This window comes from Oncorhynchus masou, chromosome 3, assembly GCF_036934945.1.
Source record: "Oncorhynchus masou masou isolate Uvic2021 chromosome 3, UVic_Omas_1.1, whole genome shotgun sequence".
Classification (NCBI taxonomy): domain Eukaryota; kingdom Metazoa; phylum Chordata; class Actinopteri; order Salmoniformes; family Salmonidae; genus Oncorhynchus; species Oncorhynchus masou.
The window spans coordinates 47,560,996-47,579,944 of record NC_088214.1 but is presented as its reverse complement, the minus strand read 5'-3'; the positions used below and the strand labels follow the sequence as shown (position 1 = coordinate 47,579,944).

The window sequence follows — 18,949 nt, the reverse complement described above, 5'->3', positions numbered from 1 at the left end:
ACGTGTGCATGTGTGTATAGTGTGCGTATGTTATCATGTGAGTGTATCCATATGTCTGTGCCTGTGTGTCTTCCCATTCCCTGCTGTTCCATAAGGTGTATTTTTATCTCTTTAAAAAAATGTTTTATCTAATTGTACTGCTTGCATGAGTAACTTCATGTGGAAGTTCCATGTAGTGATGGCTCTATGTAGTACTGTACACCTCCCATAATCTGTTCTGGATTTGGGGACTGTGAAGAGACCAATTATTATTTTTACTGTGAAATAGCATTGTATTTTTTCAAAACTTTACTAAGGGTTGGTAACAGGCTGATGTTTGGTTGGATGTTTGAACCAGTAAAGGGTGCTTTGCTATTCTTGGGTAGCGGAATGACTTTTGCTTTCTTCCAGACCTGAGTGCACACACTTTCCTGAAGGCTTAGATTGAAGAGATGGCAAAAAGGAGTGGTAATATCATCCACTATCACCCTAAGTAATTTTCCATCCAAGTTGTCAGACCCAGGTGGCTTGTCATTGTCGATAGACAACAATAATTGTTTCACCTCTTCCACATTCAAATTACGGAATACAAAATTACAACGCTTGTCTTTCATAATTTGGTCAGTTATAAATGGATGTGTAGGTTCAGAATTTGATGTTGGCATGTCATGCCTAAAGTTTGCTATTCTTGTCAATGAACAAATCATTAAAGTACTTGGCAATATCAGTGGATTTTTGCCATCTGATTCAATGAATGGAGCCAAGGTTGCCCCTTTTTGCCCCAATACTCCAAAGCTTTTTATTATCATTCTTTATATAATTTATCTTTGTTTCAAAGTACAGATTCTTATTTTGTTTAGTCACATGATTTCTTAATGTTTGCGAATCGGCTGTGCAGCCGGACATATTGGTCAATCTTTTTGCCTCATCCCTCTCAACCATAACATTTTTCAATTCCTCATCAATCCACAGAGATGTAACAGTTTTTACAGTCATTTTTATTAATGGATGCATGCTTATTAGGAACTGGAACAAGCAAATTAATAAATATGTCAAATTCAGCATCTGGTTGCTCCTCATTATACACCATAGACAAGCAAATCTTCTTAACATTTTCAACATAGAAATCACTACAAAACATCTGCTTACATGTTATAGGCTGATATTATTATTATGTTAGTATATGCTTATACATGTTTCAGTAGTTGTTATGTTAGGATTACTTCTGTCTGCAATCCCATGTAACATAAAACAAGTTATCTACCCGCTTGGCATAGTTCTGGCTACAGTACAGTATCCAGGCCATGAGGAGTAATCCCTTCATTGTTGTTATGGAACCCAAGATGGCATGCTAGCTTATCTTGTATATTTTACATATGCTCGCCACTAATTGTATCTTGTGTATACTATGCTATGCTAGCCCACCTGTATATTCTGTCATAATGTGTGCTACATTAGTTGGCTGCTACAAACTTCTCTTTGTAAGCCATACTGTTAGCCTAGCTGCTAATACATGCTAGTAGCTCTGTCCATAGTGTACTATTGTATCCTACTGTGTACCACATTAGCTTATGCTAATACCTGACCATTATAGTACGTGTCATCCTCATTGCTATTACATAGTCATTAGCCTGTAATGCCATTATGTAATACATGCTCTTCTCTTGTAGTCAACCACTACAACACGTACACTACTAATAGTCTCCTCTTCCAGTTTGCCATGTGTGTGTGTTTGGTAATAAAGTGTGCCTTGTCTCCCTGTCTCCTGATGGTCATTCTACATCCTCTAACCGGGATGTCGGGACAGTTGGACCTACACCTAAACCGGCACTAATAAGAATTAGTTCTTAACTGACTTGCCTAGTTAAATAAAGGTTAAATTTAAAAATAAAAAAAGTGGGGGAAATGTGAAAACAGAGCATGGGGTCAACGAGCATGGGGTCAACGAGCATGGGGTCAAAGGGGAAAGGTGAAGGCCTCAGCAGTCAGAGTCCATCCTCTCTGGGCGGGCTGACTGGCAGCTGCTGGGCGGTGTGAAGACTTCCGGGTCGCTGATGCCCAGCTGGAGGTCAAAGAAGCGGGTAGAGGTAGTGATGCTGCTGTTCCTGGTGTAGGTCTCTTGGACAGGGTAGCAGTCCTTCACTGTGTAGACGCCCACCCACGCCTCATCTGGTGTAGCAGGGAGAGGTAGGATTAGGATTGACTTTATTGTCCCCCGAGGGGAAATTTGTACATTAAAATGTTCTGTTGCGTCTACATAGAATACCATAGGTTAAAAACATGAGCTTCCCCGCCCCCCACACACACAGGTTAATCAGTCCATGGCAAGGCTGTGACTTGGTGGTCTGTTCCACATGATTTAAGAAGTTAAACATTAGTCACATAGTGGCTAATGTGGCCTAGCAGTACTGGCGCAGCATTTGACATATATCTAGTGTCTGCTTATGTTTGAATCTGGCCAACTGCCCTTTGACAACCTCTATCACGATATTTTCAATAAATTCTGAAAATCCCTTAAAATGTATACTTGAAAAAACACTATGCACATGGATATCTTCCACAATAATGCACAATTATGAGTTAGACATCACAACATACAAATAGGATACTTTGCAAGGGTCTGTATTCTCAGACTGGTGAAAACGATCCCATTTCACCAAGAGCCAATTTGCAGCAAGACAACTAGGAAAAATCGCCACCAGGGGTCAAGTGGACAAAATCTGTGTTGACCGTTGACTGATTCACATGATGCCCTTGACCTTTTGAAATAAGTTGCTTGTCATCTCCTGACAAGCACTTTGCACTGAACCCCTTAATAAAAAGGGGATTTTCACCCTGGGGGAATCTGGGCTTGTTTTCAATAAGTCATTGTGTGTGTAGATATGGTTGTCCTTGTTCAGTAGAGCTATTGGATGTCTTTCAGTGATGTTCCTATCAGCGGACTCATTGCTAAATATACAAGCTGACAAAATAACTTCATTTTGAAATCAAATCATTTTTATGTTTGCTGACTTAATTAGGTAGGTACCCAGCTAATCTAAACACAGCAAAAAAAGAAACGTCCTGTCGCTGTCAACTGCGTTTATTTTCAGCAAACTTAACGTGTAAATATTTGTATGAACATAAGATTTAACAACAGACAAACTGAACAAGTTCCACAGACATGTGACTAACATAAATGGAATAATGTGTCCCTGAAAAAAGGGAGGGTCAAAAGTAACAATCAGTATCTGGTGTGGCCACCAGCTGCATTAAGTACTGCAGTGCATCTCCTCCTCGTGGACTGCACCAGATTTGCCAGTTCTTGCTGTGAGATGTTACCCCACTCTTCCACCAAGGCACCTGCAAGTACCCAGACATTTCTAGTGGGAATGGCCCTTGCCCCCACCCACCGATCCAACAGGTCCCAGATGTGCTCAATGGGATTGAGATCTGGGCTCTTCTCTGGCCATGGCAGAACACTGACATTCCTGTCTTGCAGGAAATCAACCACAGAACGAGCAGTATGGCAGGTTGCATTGTCATGCTGGAGGGTCATGTCAGGATGAGCCTGCAGGAAGGGTACCACATGAGGGAGGAGGATGTCTTCCCTGTAACGCACAGCATTGAGATTGCCTGCAATGACAACAAGCTCAGTCCTATGATGCTGTGACTCACCGCCCCAGACCATGATGGACGCTCCACCTCCAAAACGATCCCTCTCCAGAGTACAGGCCTCTGTGTAATGCTCATTCCTTCAACGATAAACACGAATCCGACCATCACCCCTGGTGAGACAAAACCGCGACTCGTCAGTGAAGAGCACTTTTTGCCAGTCCTGTCTGGTCCAGCAACGGTGGGTTTGTGCCCATAGGCGACGTCGTTGCCGGTGATGTCTGGTGAAGATCTGCCTTACAACAGCCCTCAGTCCAGCCTCTCTCAGCCTATTGCGGACAGTTTGAGCACTGACGGACGGATTGTGCATTCCTGGTGTAACTCGGGCAGTTGCTAGCTGAAGTATATGTTCATTAAAAGTAGTTAAACGTACGCCCCGGTTTGTCATCATACAAGGACCAAACATAACATGGTGTTAGATTGGTAGTTTCTGCAACGAAAATTGAACATTCTACCACAAGTCAAGTGACGTGAGTAGTCGCAAGAGCGAGGACAACGAGCCGCAGCAGCGAGAGTGACAGCAGCGAGAGTGACAGCAGCGAGAGTGAGGACGAGCCGCAGCAGTGAGTGACAGCAGCGAGAGCGAGGACAACGAGCCGCAGCAGCAAGAGTGACAGCAGCGAGAGCGAGGCTGCATTGGAATCTGACTAGCAAGTTGATGAGCAACATGCTGAAGTAAGAGAAATTGACACTGTTCCTGTTCTCCGTCATGGATAGGCTTAGTCCTCCTACTCCTATGCAGTTAGCAGGCAATTTAGCTGACAATTGGAAACGTTTCAAGCAGAGATTCAATATCTACCTAGCAGCCAGTGGAGCAGAGGGAGATGATGACAAATTGAAAGCTTCCATTTTTCTGCATGTTATTGGAGAGGATGCATTGGACATGTTCAATAACTTTCAGCAAGATGATGCAAACTTGACATGGACTGTGCTAATGGCTAAATTTGAGGTTGGTACTTTTGGTTGGTAGTTTTGGTCGATACTTTGTACCAAGCCAGAACGTCACGTTTGAGAGATACAAGTTTTTCTCTCATGATCAGAATCAGGGAGTCTGTTTTGACCAGTATTTGGCTGAACACACTGAGCAAAACGTGTGAATTTGAAAATCTGAAAGACTCACTAGTGAAAGACAGGATAGTCTGTGGCATACTTGATAATGGACTCAAGGAGAGATTGCTGCATGAGCAAGATTTAGTGAAGTGAATGTGCCGAGCAGCTGAAACCACCAGAGCACAAGCTAAGCTACGCAGGGTTGAGATGTCAGCGCAGGCAATAAAAAGAGAGGAGCACCACACACAACAACTTACAAAACAAAAACAAGCAAAAGAGACATCAAAACACTACATGTGGATTTATCCACAAGCCAAAAAATTGCCCTCCATATGGAAAATCATGCAACAACTGTTGGAAAAATAATAGTGTCTCAAAATGCTGCAAAGCTGAGGTTACAAAGTAAAAGGTTCACACAGTCAAGGAGGAGATTGAATAATTCTTTGTTGATTCTGTGGAAATATGCAATGTGGTAAAAGCTGAATGGAATGTGATATTGACTGTGAATGAAACTATAATATCATTCAAGCTTGATACTGGAGCACAGGTAAACCTGTTGTCGCTGGATGACTACAAAACACTGAAGGTGAAGAGCAAAATACACCCGGTGAAAATTAAGGTTACTGGTTATACTGGGGAGAACGTACCAGTCAAAGGAAGCTGCATAGTAACTTTACAGCACAAAGGAAAACAGTTCAGAGCACAGCTGCTGATCGTGGAAATGAGTGTACAGCCTATTCTAGGAATCAATGCATGTGAAAAGCTCAATTTGTTGAAAAGAGTTATGTAGTGACGTCACAGAGTGAAAATGACCAAAAATCATTACTGGCTGAGTATGAGGATGTGTTTGAGGGTCTTGGATGTTTACCAGGAGAACACAAAATATGTAAAGATGGACAATAATGGATGAACCTACACACTGGGTAAGCTCACTGGTTATTGTGGTGAAAAAGAAGGGCGATCTCAGGATATGGCTAGACCCGAGAGATCTCAATAAAGCATTTCAAGTTGCCAACCACGGAAAGTCAACCTAAAACTAAACAAGAACAAATGCGAGTTTGGTATGAAAACACTTACCTTCGTGGGAGACGTACTTTCAGAGGACGAAACCCGAGGAAAACATCAGCCATCAACAACATGGAGCGTCCGAAAAACCAGGACGACGTGAGACGCTTAATGGGCCTGATCCCCTACCTTGCAAAGTTCATACCTCAACTGTCAGCACAGTCCGCTCCACTCAGATGTCTTCTGGAACAGAAAAATTAATGGGAATGGTCCCATGAACAGGAAAACTGCTTCAAAAACCTAAAGAAGACAATCACAGTTCTATGATTCAGAGAAAAGCACATGGATTTCTGCAGATGTGTCAGTTTGGCCTAGGTGCAGTTCTTCTGCAACAGCATGAAGACATATGGCAACCCGTCACTTATGAGTCCAGAACCTTGACAGGCGCAGAGACAAGGTATGCACAAATAGAGAAAGAACTACAGGCGAGCACATACGCTTGTGAAAGGTTTCACTAATAAGTCTAAGGACGAGACTTCGAAGTAGAAACCGACCACAGACCATTGGTGTCAATCATATCTAAGCCACTGAACGATTTACCAATGAGAATCCAGAGAATGTTGATCCGACTGCAAAAGTATGATGTGAAGATGATCTATACCCCGGGAAAGTTCATGTTCGCCACGACACGCTTTCTTGAGCAGTCAACAAGAAAGAGAGCTTCGACACACATAAAAACACAGATTCAGGCCTACGTTGACATGATCGTAGCATCACTTCCTGTGTCTTCTGAGAGAATGGAGCAGATCAAAAGAGAGACTACGGCTGACCAAACAATGACAGAGTTGAAAGAAACAACACTGATAAGATGGCCCGCACAGAAAAACAACTGTCCAAAGAGAGTACAGGATTACTGGATGTGCAGAGCAGAGCGCACCGTTGTGGGTGACATAGTGTTCCAGACATAAGGCAACAAGATTATCATTCCCATGACACTATGTAAAGAAATGCTACAGAAAATACACGACGGCCACTTGGGTGAGGAAAAATGCAAACGACGAGCATGAGAAGTAATGTACTGGCCAAGATTGAACCAGGAAATCAGCCAGACCTTCATGTGAACTGCCAAAGCAGCAAGCAGAGCCGCTAATCCCTCATCCAGTACCCAACAGACACCTACTACAAAGTTGGAGTTGACCTTTTTGACTGCAATGGCAAAAGTCACATTGTTGTTACCGACTACTACTCAAACTACCGTGAAGTAGCAACACTGCCAACTACTTCCAGCAAAGCTGTAATCACCTACCTGAAATCAGTCTTTGCAAGACATGGGGTTGCATCTGAACTGTACTCAGACAATGGCCCGCAGTTCTCAAGTTCCGAATTCCGATAGTTCGCTAACGACTGGGGATTCCGACACAACATTTCCAGCCCCAACTACCCAAGGTCCAACGGCTTAGCAGAGAGTTCAGCCAAAATCGTCAAAGGTCTGATGAAAAAGGCACACGTTGGAAAGGAGAATTTCCTAAAAAATCTGATGATCTTCCGCAGCGCACCACTGCAGAACGGACTTTCACCTGCACAAATGTTGATGGGACATCGCATCAGAACCAACCTACCCATCCATGAGGACTTGCTAACACCCAGAGGTGCTCACAAAGTCACTATTCGCAAAGGAAAAACAGAAAGACAGACAAAAACAGCAACACGGTAAAAGTGCAAGGCACTTACCTGAACTGAAACCTGGAGATCATGTACGACTCCGAGACATCACTACAGGAATCTGGATGCAGCAAGGGTGTGTGCAGAGAGAAGTTGCACCGCGATCCTATGAGATCCAAACGGAGCATGGATCACAACGGAGACGAAACAGAGTGGATCTACGTCTTCAGCCATTCAACTCAAGGGACTGAGGATCATCAGGAGGATACTGCTAAAGCGTCAAATGCCTTTAGAAATGTACAAGTCAGTCAGAACACCCTGACTGACAACGCTGTCCAACTATTTCAGGAAGCACTTCAGCAGAATGACCAAAAAAGACTGTCAGAGCCCCTGAAAGGCTATTGAGTAGCTTGGATGAAAGGTTCCCAGGGGTGCCCAGAGTAAACGGCCTGCTCCTCAGTCTCAGTTGCTAATATATGCATATTATTATTAGTATTGGATGGAAAACACTCTGAAGTTTTTCTAAAACTGTTTAAATGATGTATGTGAGTATAACAGAACTCATATGGCAGACAAAAACCTGAGAACAAATCCAAACAGGAAGTGAGAAATCTGAGGTTGGTATATATTCAACCCATTCCCTATTGAAATCCCCTTGGGATATGAATGAAGATTCACTTCCTAGGGCTTCCACTAGATGTCAACCATCTACAGAAATTTGAATGAGGCTTCTACTGTGTTGTGGGACTGAATGAGAGGGGAATGAGTCAGACTACTGGCAGAGAGCCAGTTCCAGGTCACGCGCATACCACATGATATCTTCCTGTGTAGTTTTCTTTTAAAGGAAGGAAAATGTGTTGTAGCCTAAATGTTATTAACACATAACGTTACCAAGCAGGCTATGAGGGGGGGGGGGGGTAACGATCGTTAACAAGCATGAGAAACAGTGTTTAACCTCTCTAGGGTATGTGGGACGCTACGTCCCACCTGGAAAACATCCAGTGAGATTGCGAGATCCAGTGAGATTGCAGAGCGCCAAATTCAAAATATTGAAATACTCATTATAAATATTCAGAAAACAAAACATATGTTACATCATCTTTAAACTTTAAACTTCCTGTGAATCCAACCACGGTGTCAGATTTTAAAAATGCTTTACGGCGAAAGCATACCTTACGATTATTTGAGAACATAGCCCAGTTGACAAATCATTACGAACAGTAACCAGCCAAGCAGAAGAGTTACAAAACACTTCGGTCCGCAGGTAGTATAACTTTTCATTACATTTTCATTACATTTCATTATAGTACAACGGTTTGATTTGTCTAATCTTGGCAATTTCTTCTTAGCTAGCTACATAGCCGTCTTTGTATCAAAGATAATTGCGTAATTATCGTATTTCGTCGTCCTAACGTAGTCTACACTGCTATCTGCCCAGCAGCTAGCTAAGCAGCTAGCTAACGTCCACTGTCTACCAGCACTGTAGAAACTATTACACTCAACTGAACGACTCGATTAGTGTAGTGTTAGCTAGCTACATAGTTGTCTTTGCTGTCTTCGTATCCAAGATAATTGTGTAGTTTAGAGTGTGTAGACTTAGAGTGATTATCTTAATTTACCGAGGTTAGCTAGCCAGCTATTTGTCGTCCTTAACGTAGGAGATGCTGCTAGCTAGCTAGCCAACAGCTAGCCAATCCCTACCGAATAGAACTTCAACTACCCGGTCAACATTCCGCTTCGCTCCACAGGTAGTATCACATTTTCATTTCACTTCATTACAGTACAACGGTTTGATTTGTTTGATCGTAGCTAGCTAGCTACATAGCCGTCTTTGTTCTAAGACAATTGTGTAGTCTAGAGCGATTTTCTAGGTTAGCTAGCCAGCTATTGTCGTTCTTTTAACGTAACGTAATCAACACTGCTAGCTAGCCAGCTAGCCCCGAATAGCAGCACTGTAGAAACTATTACACTCGACGGAACGACTTGATTAGTGTAGTGTCAACAACGCAGCCACTGCCAGCTAGCCTACTCCAGCAGTACTGTATCATTTCAATCATTTTAGTCAATAAGATTCTTGCTACGTAAGCTTAACTTTCTGAACATTCGAGACGTGTAGTCCACTTGTCATTCCAATCTCCTTTGCATTAGCGTAGCCTCTTCTGTAGCCTGTCAACTATGTGTCTATCTATCCCTGTTCTCTCTTCTCTGCACAGACCATACAAACGCTCCACACCGCGTGGCCGCGGCCACCCTAATCTGGTGGTCCCAGCGCGCACGACCCACGTGGAGTTCCAGGTCTCCGGTAGCCTCTGGAACTGCCGATCTGCGGCCAACAAGGCAGAGTTCATCTCAGCCTATGCCTCCCTCCAGTCCCTCGACTTCTTGGCACTGACGGAAACATGGATCACCACAGATAACACTGCTACTCCTACTGCTCTCTCTTTGTCCACCCACGTGTTCTCGCACACCCCGAGAGCTTCTGGTCAGCAGGGTGGTGGCACCGGGATCCTCATCTCTCCCAAGTGGTCATTCTCTCTTTCTCCCCTTACCCATCTGTCTATCGCCTCCTTTGAATTCCATGCTGTCACAGTTACCAGCCCTTTCAAGCTTAACATCCTTATCATTTATCGCCCTCCAGGTTCCCTCGGAGAGTTCATCAATGAGCTTGATGCCTTGATAAGCTCCTTTCCTGAGGACGGCTCACCTCTCACAGTCCTGGGCGACTTTAACCTCCCCACGTCTACCTTTGACTCATTCCTCTCTGCCTCCTTCTTTCCACTCCTCTCCTCTTTTGACCTCACCCTCTCACCTTCCCCCTACTCACAAGGCAGGCAATACGCTCGACCTCATCTTTACTAGATGCTGTTCTTCCACTAACCTCATTGCAACTCCCCTCCAAGTCTCCGACCACTACCTTGTATCCTTTCCCTCTCGCTCTCATCCAACACTTCCCACACTGCCCCTACTCGGATGGTATCGCGCCGTCCCAACCTTCGCTCTCTCTCCCCCGCTACTCTCTCCTCTTCCATCCTATCATCTCTTCCCTCTGCTCATACCTTCTCCAACCTATCTCCTGATTCTGCCTCCTCAACCCTCCTCTCTTCCCTTTCTGCATCCTTTGACTCTCTATGTCCCCTATCCTCCAGGCCGGCTCGGTCCTCCCCTCCCGCTCCGTGGCTCGACGACTCATTGCGAGCTCACAGAACAGTGCTCCGGGCAGCCGAGCGGAAATGGAGGAAAACTCGCCTCCCTGCGGACCTGGCATCCTTTCACTCCCTCCTCTCTACATTTTCCTCCTCTGTCTCTGCTGCTAAAGCCACTTTCTACCACTCTAAATTCCAAGCATCTGCCTCTAACCCTAGGAAGCTCTTTGCCACCTTCTCCTCCCTCCTGAATCCTCCTCCCCCTCCCCCCCCCTCCCTCTCTGCAGATGACTTCGTCAACCATTTTGAAAAGAAGGTCGACGACATCCGATCCTCGTTTGCTAAGTCAAACGACACCGCTGGTTCTGCTCACACTGCCCTACCCTGTGCTCTGACCTCTTTCTCCCCTCTCTCTCCAGATGAAATCTCGCTTCTTGTGACGGCCGGCCGCCCAACAACCTGCCCGCTTGACCCTATCCCCTCCTCTCTTCTCCAGACCATTTCCGGAGACCTTCTCCCTTACCTCACCTCGCTCATCAACTCATCCCTGACCGCTGGCTACGTCCCTTCCGTCTTCAAGAGAGCGAGAGTTGCACCCCTTCTGAAAAAACCTACACTCGACCCCTCCGATGTCAACAACTACAGACCAGTATCCCTTCTTTCTTTTCTCTCCAAAACTCTTGAACGTGCCGTCCTTGGCCAGCTCTCCCGCTATCTCTCTCAGAATGACCTTCTTGATCCAAATCAGTCAGGTTTCAAGACTAGTCATTCAACTGAGACTGCTCTTCTCTGTATCACGGAGGCGCTCCGCACTGCTAAAGCTAACTCTCTCTCCTCTGCTCTCATCCTTCTAGACCTATCGGCTGCCTTCGATACTGTGAACCATCAGATCCTCCCCTCCACCCTCTCCGAGTTGGGCATCTCCGGCGCGGCCCACGCTTGGATTGCGTCCTACCTGACAGGTCGCTCCTACCAGGTGGCGTGGCGAGAATCTGTCTCCTCGCCACGCGCTCTCACCACTGGTGTCCCCCAGGGCTCTGTTCTAGGCCCTCTCCTATTCTCGCTATACACCAAGTCACTTGGCTCTGTCATAACCTCACATGGTCTCTCCTATCATTGCTATGCAGACAACACACAATTAATCTTCTCCTTTCCCCCTTCTGATGACCAGGTGGTGAATCGCATCTCTGCATGTCTGGCAGACATATCAGTGTGGATGACGGATCACCACCTCAAGCTGAACCTCGGCAAGACGGAGCTGCTCTTCCTCCCGGGGAAGGACTGCCCGTTCCATGATCTCGCCATCACGGTTGACAACTCCATTGTGTCCTCCTCCCAGAGCGCTAAGAACCTTGGCGTGATCCTGGACAACACCCTGTCGTTCTCAACTAACATCATGGCGGTGGCCCGTTCCTGTAGGTTCATGCTCTACAACATCTGCAGAGTACGACCCTGCCTCACACAGGAAGCGGCGCAGGTCCTAATCCAGGCACTTGTCATCTCCCGTCTGGATTACTGCAACTCGCTGTTGGCTGGGCTCCCTGCCTGTGCCATTAAACCCCTACAACTCATCCAGAACGCCGCAGCCCGTCTGGTGTTCAACCTTCCCAAGTTCTCTCACGTCACCCCGCTCCTCCGCTCTCTCCACTGGCTTCCAGTTGAAGCTCGCATCCGCTACAAGACCATGGTGCTTGCCTACGGAGCTGTGAGGGGAACGGCACCGCAGTACCTCCAAGCTCTGATCAGGCCCTACACCCAAACAAGGGCACTGCGTTCATCCACCTCTGGCCTGCTCGCCTCCCTACCACTGAGGAAGTACAGTTCCCGCTCAGCCCAGTCAAAACTGTTCGCTGCTCTGGCCCCCCAATGGTGGAACAAACTCCCTCACGACGCCAGGACAGCGGAGTCAATCACCACCTTCCGGAGACACCTGAAACCCCACCTCTTCAAGGAATACCTAGGATAGGATAAAGTAATTCTTCTCACCCCCCCCCCCTTAAATGATTTAGATGCACTAATGTAAAGTGGCTGTTCCACTGGATGTCAGAAGGTGAATTCACCAATTTGTAAGTCGCTCTGGATAAGAGCGTCTGCTAAATGACTTAAATGTAAATGTAAATGTAAATGAATCCCTTACCTTTGATGATCTTCATATGGTTGCACTCAAAAGACATTCATTTGCTCAATAAATGTTCCTTTTGTTCGATAGTCTCTTTATGTCCAAAAATCTCTGTTTTGTTCGCGTTTTCTTCAGTAATCCACAGGCTCAAACGCAGTCAAAACAGGGAGACAAAACATCCAAATTGTATCCATAAAGTTCATAGAAACATGTCAAACGATGTTTATATTCAAGCCTCAGGTTGTTTTTAGCCTAAATGATCTATAATATTTCAACCGGAAAATAACGTCTTCAATATAAAAGGTAAACAAGAAATGCACTCTCTCGGGATTGAGCATGAAAAAGCTCTGTGACACATCAGGGTCCACTCATTCATGGTCTTACTCACTCATTTACAAGAATACAAGCCTGAAACAATTTCTAAAGACTGTTGACATCTAGTGGAGGGCATAGGAACTGCAAATTGAGTCCTAAGTCAATGGATCCTGTAATGGCATTGAATAGAAAACTACAAAACCCCCAAAAAACTACTTCCTGAATGGATTTGTCTCGGGTTTTCGCCTGCCAAATCAGTTCTGTTATACTCACAGACACTATTGTAACAGGTTTGGAAACTTTAGAGTGTTTTCTATCCAAATCTACTAGTTATATGCATATCATATCTTCTGGGCCCGAGTAGCAGGCCGTTTAATTTGGGCATGCTTTTCATCCAAAATTCCGAATGCTGCCCCCTACCCTACAGAAGTTAAACCCTTTACAATGAAGATCTGTGAAGTTATTTGGATTTTGACTAATTATCTTTGAAAGACAGGGTCCTGAAAAAGGGCATTTCTTTTTTTGCTGGGTTTAGATGACAAAATTTGCTAAACAACTACAGGTAGCCATATCTATGACTATAAATAGAAGAGGTTTTAAAGTCAGACATCTATTGTATCTCCATTGTAAAAGCTCTTCTCTTTTTAGTTGTAGATATGGCTACTAAACAGCAAGCTATAACATTACAACCAGCCACCTAAAGCTAGGTTTACCAGCAAACGTTAGTACATGACTGGAGATTGCTAGCTAGTTAGCCTGGCACCTGCTAACTTGTTACTATGCGCCAGGCCTCCCATTTGTAACTTTTTAGCAAATGTGTAACATCAGCAACTTTAAATAGTTTTACTAGCTAGTTATGTAGCATAATTGATGAGGGTTGACATTGCTTATGATTATGACTGTGGATGCATTTCAAAATGACAAATTTATAGGCATGACGCAAGATAGGATTCCAAACAGTTGTAAATAACATATATTAGCTATCCAGCAACTAAGCTAGTTTTGTTTACTAGCTAGCTAACAGTGAGGAGAAACAAAAATACAACAATTTAATAGTTGTAAATCTCAAAAACTGATACGCTTGATTTTTTTTTCCTGAGCAAATATTTTCCTAAGCATGCCTGTTAGAAGATGACTCAAGAGGAGCTGAATGGCAGTTTGATCATGACAAAGTGTTCCCTGACCGACAAGTGTTCCCTGAACTTACTGTATGTTTCTTTGGAATGGCAATTCCACCATGACCACTTCTCCCATCATTGTACATTCACCAGTTCTTTTAGCTACAGATTGTTACACCAGATAATGTGATTTAACCAAAACATTTTGGTATCCCTTACTGCGAGTTACAGAATAGGTACCGTTTGGTGTAGCACAGAATTTTTGACCAACCTTGCGGTCTTCGTCCTCAATTCGTGGAAACACAAGTCTCATAAAATATCCATGTTCATTTGCAGGGGGTCAGTTTGAATTCAGAAAATGCTCAGTTACTAAAGTAAATACAAATTTTTCTCCATCTTCTCTATTTAAAATATTCTCTCATTCATCGAGACTGGAGTCTGTCATCATCACCTGTCTCGATCAATTGTTATCTGCTATTATTTTATTTTGTTACTATTTTTCCTTTAGTTTATTCAGCAAATGTTTCTGTGAGTTAAGGGCAAATAAGCATTTCACAATAAAGTCTACACTTGTTGTATTCGGCGCATGTGACAAATACAATTTGATTTGAAAAATATTGATTTTAATAACAATAACAAGCATTTTCTTAATTTCGAACGGACCCCCTGCAACAGAAATAGGGCACTGAAGGCTGTCAGTGAAGCTAGCTTGAATGCTAACCTTATCTAGCTAGCTATCTTGCTAACATTATCTAGCTAGCTAATGTTATCAGATGTTGCTTAAAAAATAATTACTACACCGTATTCAAAATATTAGCCAACTGGCTCTGTGGCTGGTTCTGGAGCTGGATATGTCATAAGTATTGATTTAGGGAAAACTTTGCCCCACTGGGCATCCTGGGTGGCGCAGTGGTAGCTGTGCCACCAGAGACCCTGGGTTCGTGCCCAGGCTCTGTCGCAGCCGGCCGTGACCGGGAGGTCCGTGACGCACAATTGGCCTAGCGTCGTTAGGGAGAGTTTGGCCGGTAGGGATATCCTTGATTCATCGCGCACCAGCGACTCCTGTAGCGGCCCGGGTGCAGTGCGCCCGACACATTGGTGCGGCTGGCTTCCGGGTTGGATGAGCGCTGTGTTAAGAAGCAGTGCGGCTTGGTTGGGTTGTGTTTTGGAGGACGCATGGCTTTCGACCTTCATCTCTCCCGAGCCCGTACGGGAGTTGTAGCGATGAGACAAGATAGTAACTACTAACAAATGGAAAATTTTAAAAAATTGGGCCACACTGGCCTATTGTTATATCCAGTTTTGGCATCTTCTATAAATTGCAGTGAAACAAAACTTTAAAGATCAAAACCATTCATCTTGGGGCTATGGGGGGAGCATATCACACATTTATACCATTTATAAAACTATAATATATATTTTTTTAAACAGACTAGCTAAAAAATAAGTGAACATTTATAAATTATCCAATTGATTATGATAATGTTCTGGTAAAAAAAAAATGGTGCAAAAACATATGTTTGCACCCCCTATTTTAAATTTGCACCCCATATTTTAAAATGTATTTGAACCATTGCTCAGTTGGCCAAGTAAAACACAAGGCTGTTTGGTTCTCTGAGTCGATAAGAAGAATAACTTTACAGTTGTTTCTGATTGATAATAATCAGGTAGCCTAGTGGTTAGAGCGTTGGGCCAGTAACCGAAAACTTTCTGGATCGAATCCCCGAGCTGACAAGGTAAAAATCTGTCATTCTGCCCCTGAACAAGGCAGTTCCTAGGCCACTGTAAATAAGAATTTGTTCTTAACTGACTTTCCTATTTAATTAAATAAATAAGCAATGCCATGCTGGTGGGTGGTAACATTCAAATAAAACCCAGCCCTGAAACGAAATGTAGGCAGAAAAGAATTGGTTCATTCACACGGATTTGCAGTTTGGATTTGTCACTCAAGCCCAAATGTATCATACTTTGACTAAAACAATGACTTAAATCATTGTGCAACATTATAGGTAAGCTCTGGCCATTGTCTTTCATCTTGAAAAAGTTGATTTCTACTGGTTTAACATTGCTCTGTATATGAAAATAAAAGTAAACATTGAAGCATTTCCTGTTTCTTCTAAATAAGATGGTGTTTGCCAGCCAGGTGAGCTTGATGCTTCCAAACATTTATAAACCAACGTTTTGGTCTTCAATGGACCTTCATCAGGGAGCTTCACTTCCTTCTAAGTATACAGTTTTTCAACAAGCACCTGGTAACACAATGGAGTGAGTGTAGGAACACCTTCCTAAACTCGAGTTGCACCCCCTTTTGCCCTGAGAACAGCCTCAATTCGACGGGACATGGACTCTACAAGGTGTCGAAAGCGTTCCACAGGGATGCTGGCCCATGTTGACTCCAATGCTTCCCACAGTTGTGTCAAGTTGGCTGGATGTCCTTTGGGTGGTGGACAATTTTTGAGTCACAGGGAAAATTGTTGAGTGTGAAAAACACAGCAGCATTGCAGTTCTTGACGCACAAACCGGTGCGCCTGGAACCTACTACCATACTACCATACCCCGTTTAAAGGCACTTACTTACTTTTGCGGGCTGGTTTCCTATCTGACCACTCCTGCACCTCGATCATGTCTCCAGGTCCACCGATAAAGTACTGGTCCTCATAGGTGGAGTTCATAGGGATGTCAAAGGGGTCCCAGGTCTGGGTCAAAGGGATCTTAGAACACTGCTTCGTCTTCTGCTCGATCTGGAACAGCAGGCCACTGTTGTACAGGTAGATAAACTCAAAGTATCTGGAGAGTGAGTGCAAAACAAAGGAAATATTAAAATGTCAAGTTTGTAATAATAGGAGAGAATGCATGTGATTTGAATCAATCATACTGTAGCTAGGTAAATAGTAGCTATTCAACAAGAAATGCAGGGCTAGTCCTTTTAACATTAGGCCTACTATATTGCCTTTTGCATTACTGATTGATCATTGATAATAACCAAGTAATTAGATTATTGTTCAAGGTCTATCTATGCTGTGAGAAAAACGCTTTTCCTCTTTTGGCTCTGGCTGTTGTCATTTGTTTTACTTACATGGAACCCAAAACCGGCTGCGCGCATGCGCTATTGTGCATAAATGTATTTTGTCCCCCTACACCAAAAGCGATCACGACACGCAGGTTAAAATATCAAAATAAACTCTGAACTAATGACATTAATTTGGGGACAGGTCGAAAAGCATTAATCATGTATGGCAATTTAGCTAGTGAGCTTGCACTTGCTAGCTAATTTGTCCTATTTAGCTAGCTTGCTGTTGCTAACTAATTTGTCCTGGGATATAAACAATGAGTTGTTATTTTACCTGAAACTCCTCTACTCTGACCATTAATCAACACAAAACGGCCAACTGAATCGTTTCTAGTCATCTCTCCTCCTTGCAGGATCTTTCATCGTTGAATTTATATGGTGATCGCATCTTTCATAGTATTACCACGACAATCGGCAAAACAGTTCGTCTTTCAATCACCCACGTGGGTATAACCAATGAGATGGCACGTGGGTACCTGCTTCTATAAACCAATGGGGAGATGGGAGAGGCGGGACTTTCAGCGCGATTGGTGTCAGCAATAGGAATGACTTCTATTTTAGCCCTTGGCATCGCAGACGCTTGTGGTCGCGTGCGAGCAGTGTGGGTGCAATAATTGAACATGGATTTCTAAATTAATTTTGTGGCGCACGCGACGTGTCTGGTGAGCATATTAGGCCTATTAGGGGTACGGAGAGCTTATCCAAAAACAGGGCACTGGATCAACTGCTTTCATGAAGGTCAGCAGTGCTGACTCATAGGTCTGAACATAAAACAGTTCTAGTTCATAAAGAACACATATGCTTATTATTTAAAATATGAATTCAAAAACATTTATAGTCTTATTATATTGGTAAAGGTTCTATATCACACAAAATGTCTTAGATTGGATATTTTTGTTTCATAATTTTGCTGTTATTGTCTATTTAGGTCCGCAATCAAAATGGTAGAGGGACAGCTCAAGCCATATTGACGCTTTGTAGCGGCCATCATCGGTATTTCATCAGTATCCACAATACCTAACCTTTGTTTACTTGACCTCAGCAGTTGGACAAACGCTATTCATGAATAAAAACGAATGTTTCAAATTAGCCTGCTTACTTCTGGCATGGTGTATGTCTTTTATTCTGTTGAAGAAGCCTTATTCTGTGGTTCTGTGCATCATACGACACCGAGGCCCGTGTATTTCGTCCTGTGTTGTGGTTGTATTCGACGGATCTGCCCTCCCATTGCAAGGGCGCAAGACAGGGCTGAACCGGCGGGGCGAAAGCTGTCTCCGGGTAGCTCAAAGCAGGTACCACCGCTCCCAAGCAAAATGCAAACACAAGAGGTACAACATGAGTCATCCTGGAGATATGGAATTAATTTAAGTGAAGGTAAAAATTATGAACTGTTGATTTCATTTGATATGTGGCAGCAGGTTGGTAACACCACAGAGTCTTTGATACCGTTACTCAAATAAAAAGCCCTTTTATTTTTTCAGAGCAGCTCACGCAGTCGCAAATCCGTCCTATGATAATAAACATGTTTGTATAAAAAGGATACATTTACGGTAACATTGTTATATTAATTATTGTAAACATAAATAGCATGATATGTAGTCGTACCTTAGATTTTAACAAGCACAGGAACATTTTGCATTTTGAAATTTACATGTTTAAAATTGATATTTGCCCACTTATCTTTATTTCTTTACAATGTATTTATATAAATGATATAAACATAAATAATAGCCAACAAATAATAGTCCATACATAGTATGGAACGCCGTTTGGGTCTTGACTTGTCAAAAATGATACAATTCAAACACTATTTGACGTGTCAAATAAGCTTGTT

General features: G+C 43.6%; 1 protein-coding gene across 2 annotated transcripts; it reads right to left on the bottom strand.

Moving 5' to 3' along the window:
• Positions 1-959: 959 nt before the first annotated feature.
• epdr1 (ependymin related 1) lies at positions 960-18,619 on the bottom strand. Of its 2 annotated transcripts, XM_064942813.1 has the most exons (4): positions 18,215-18,619; positions 16,624-16,832; positions 7,420-7,516; positions 2,065-2,148 (listed from the first exon to the last, which is right to left on the bottom strand). In XM_064942813.1, exons 1-4 carry the CDS (start codon positions 18,457-18,459, stop codon positions 2,145-2,147), a joined length of 555 nt encoding a protein of 184 aa, XP_064798885.1. In that variant the 5' UTR covers positions 18,460-18,619; the 3' UTR covers positions 2,065-2,144. The 2 variants fall into 2 exon arrangements, with proteins under 2 accessions (XP_064798876.1, XP_064798885.1); XM_064942804.1 differs by lacking the exon at positions 7,420-7,516 and having other exon boundaries at positions 960-2,148; positions 18,215-18,610.
• Positions 18,620-18,949: the final 330 nt, after the last annotated feature.

Bases quoted from the DNA above. Each gene is read 5' to 3' on its own strand.
- epdr1 (XM_064942804.1), bottom strand. From the start codon at position 18,459: ATGACTCATGTTGTACCTCTTGTGTTTGCATTTTGCTTGGGAGCGGTG. The intron at 16,833-18,214 runs GTAAGCAGGCTA...CTCACTCTCCAG, and splicing joins AGACATACACCATGCCAGAA to ATACTTTGAGTTTATCTACC. The intron at 2,149-16,623 runs GTAAGTAAGTGC...CTGCTACACCAG, and splicing joins TAGGAAACCAGCCCGCAAAA to ATGAGGCGTGGGTGGGCGTC.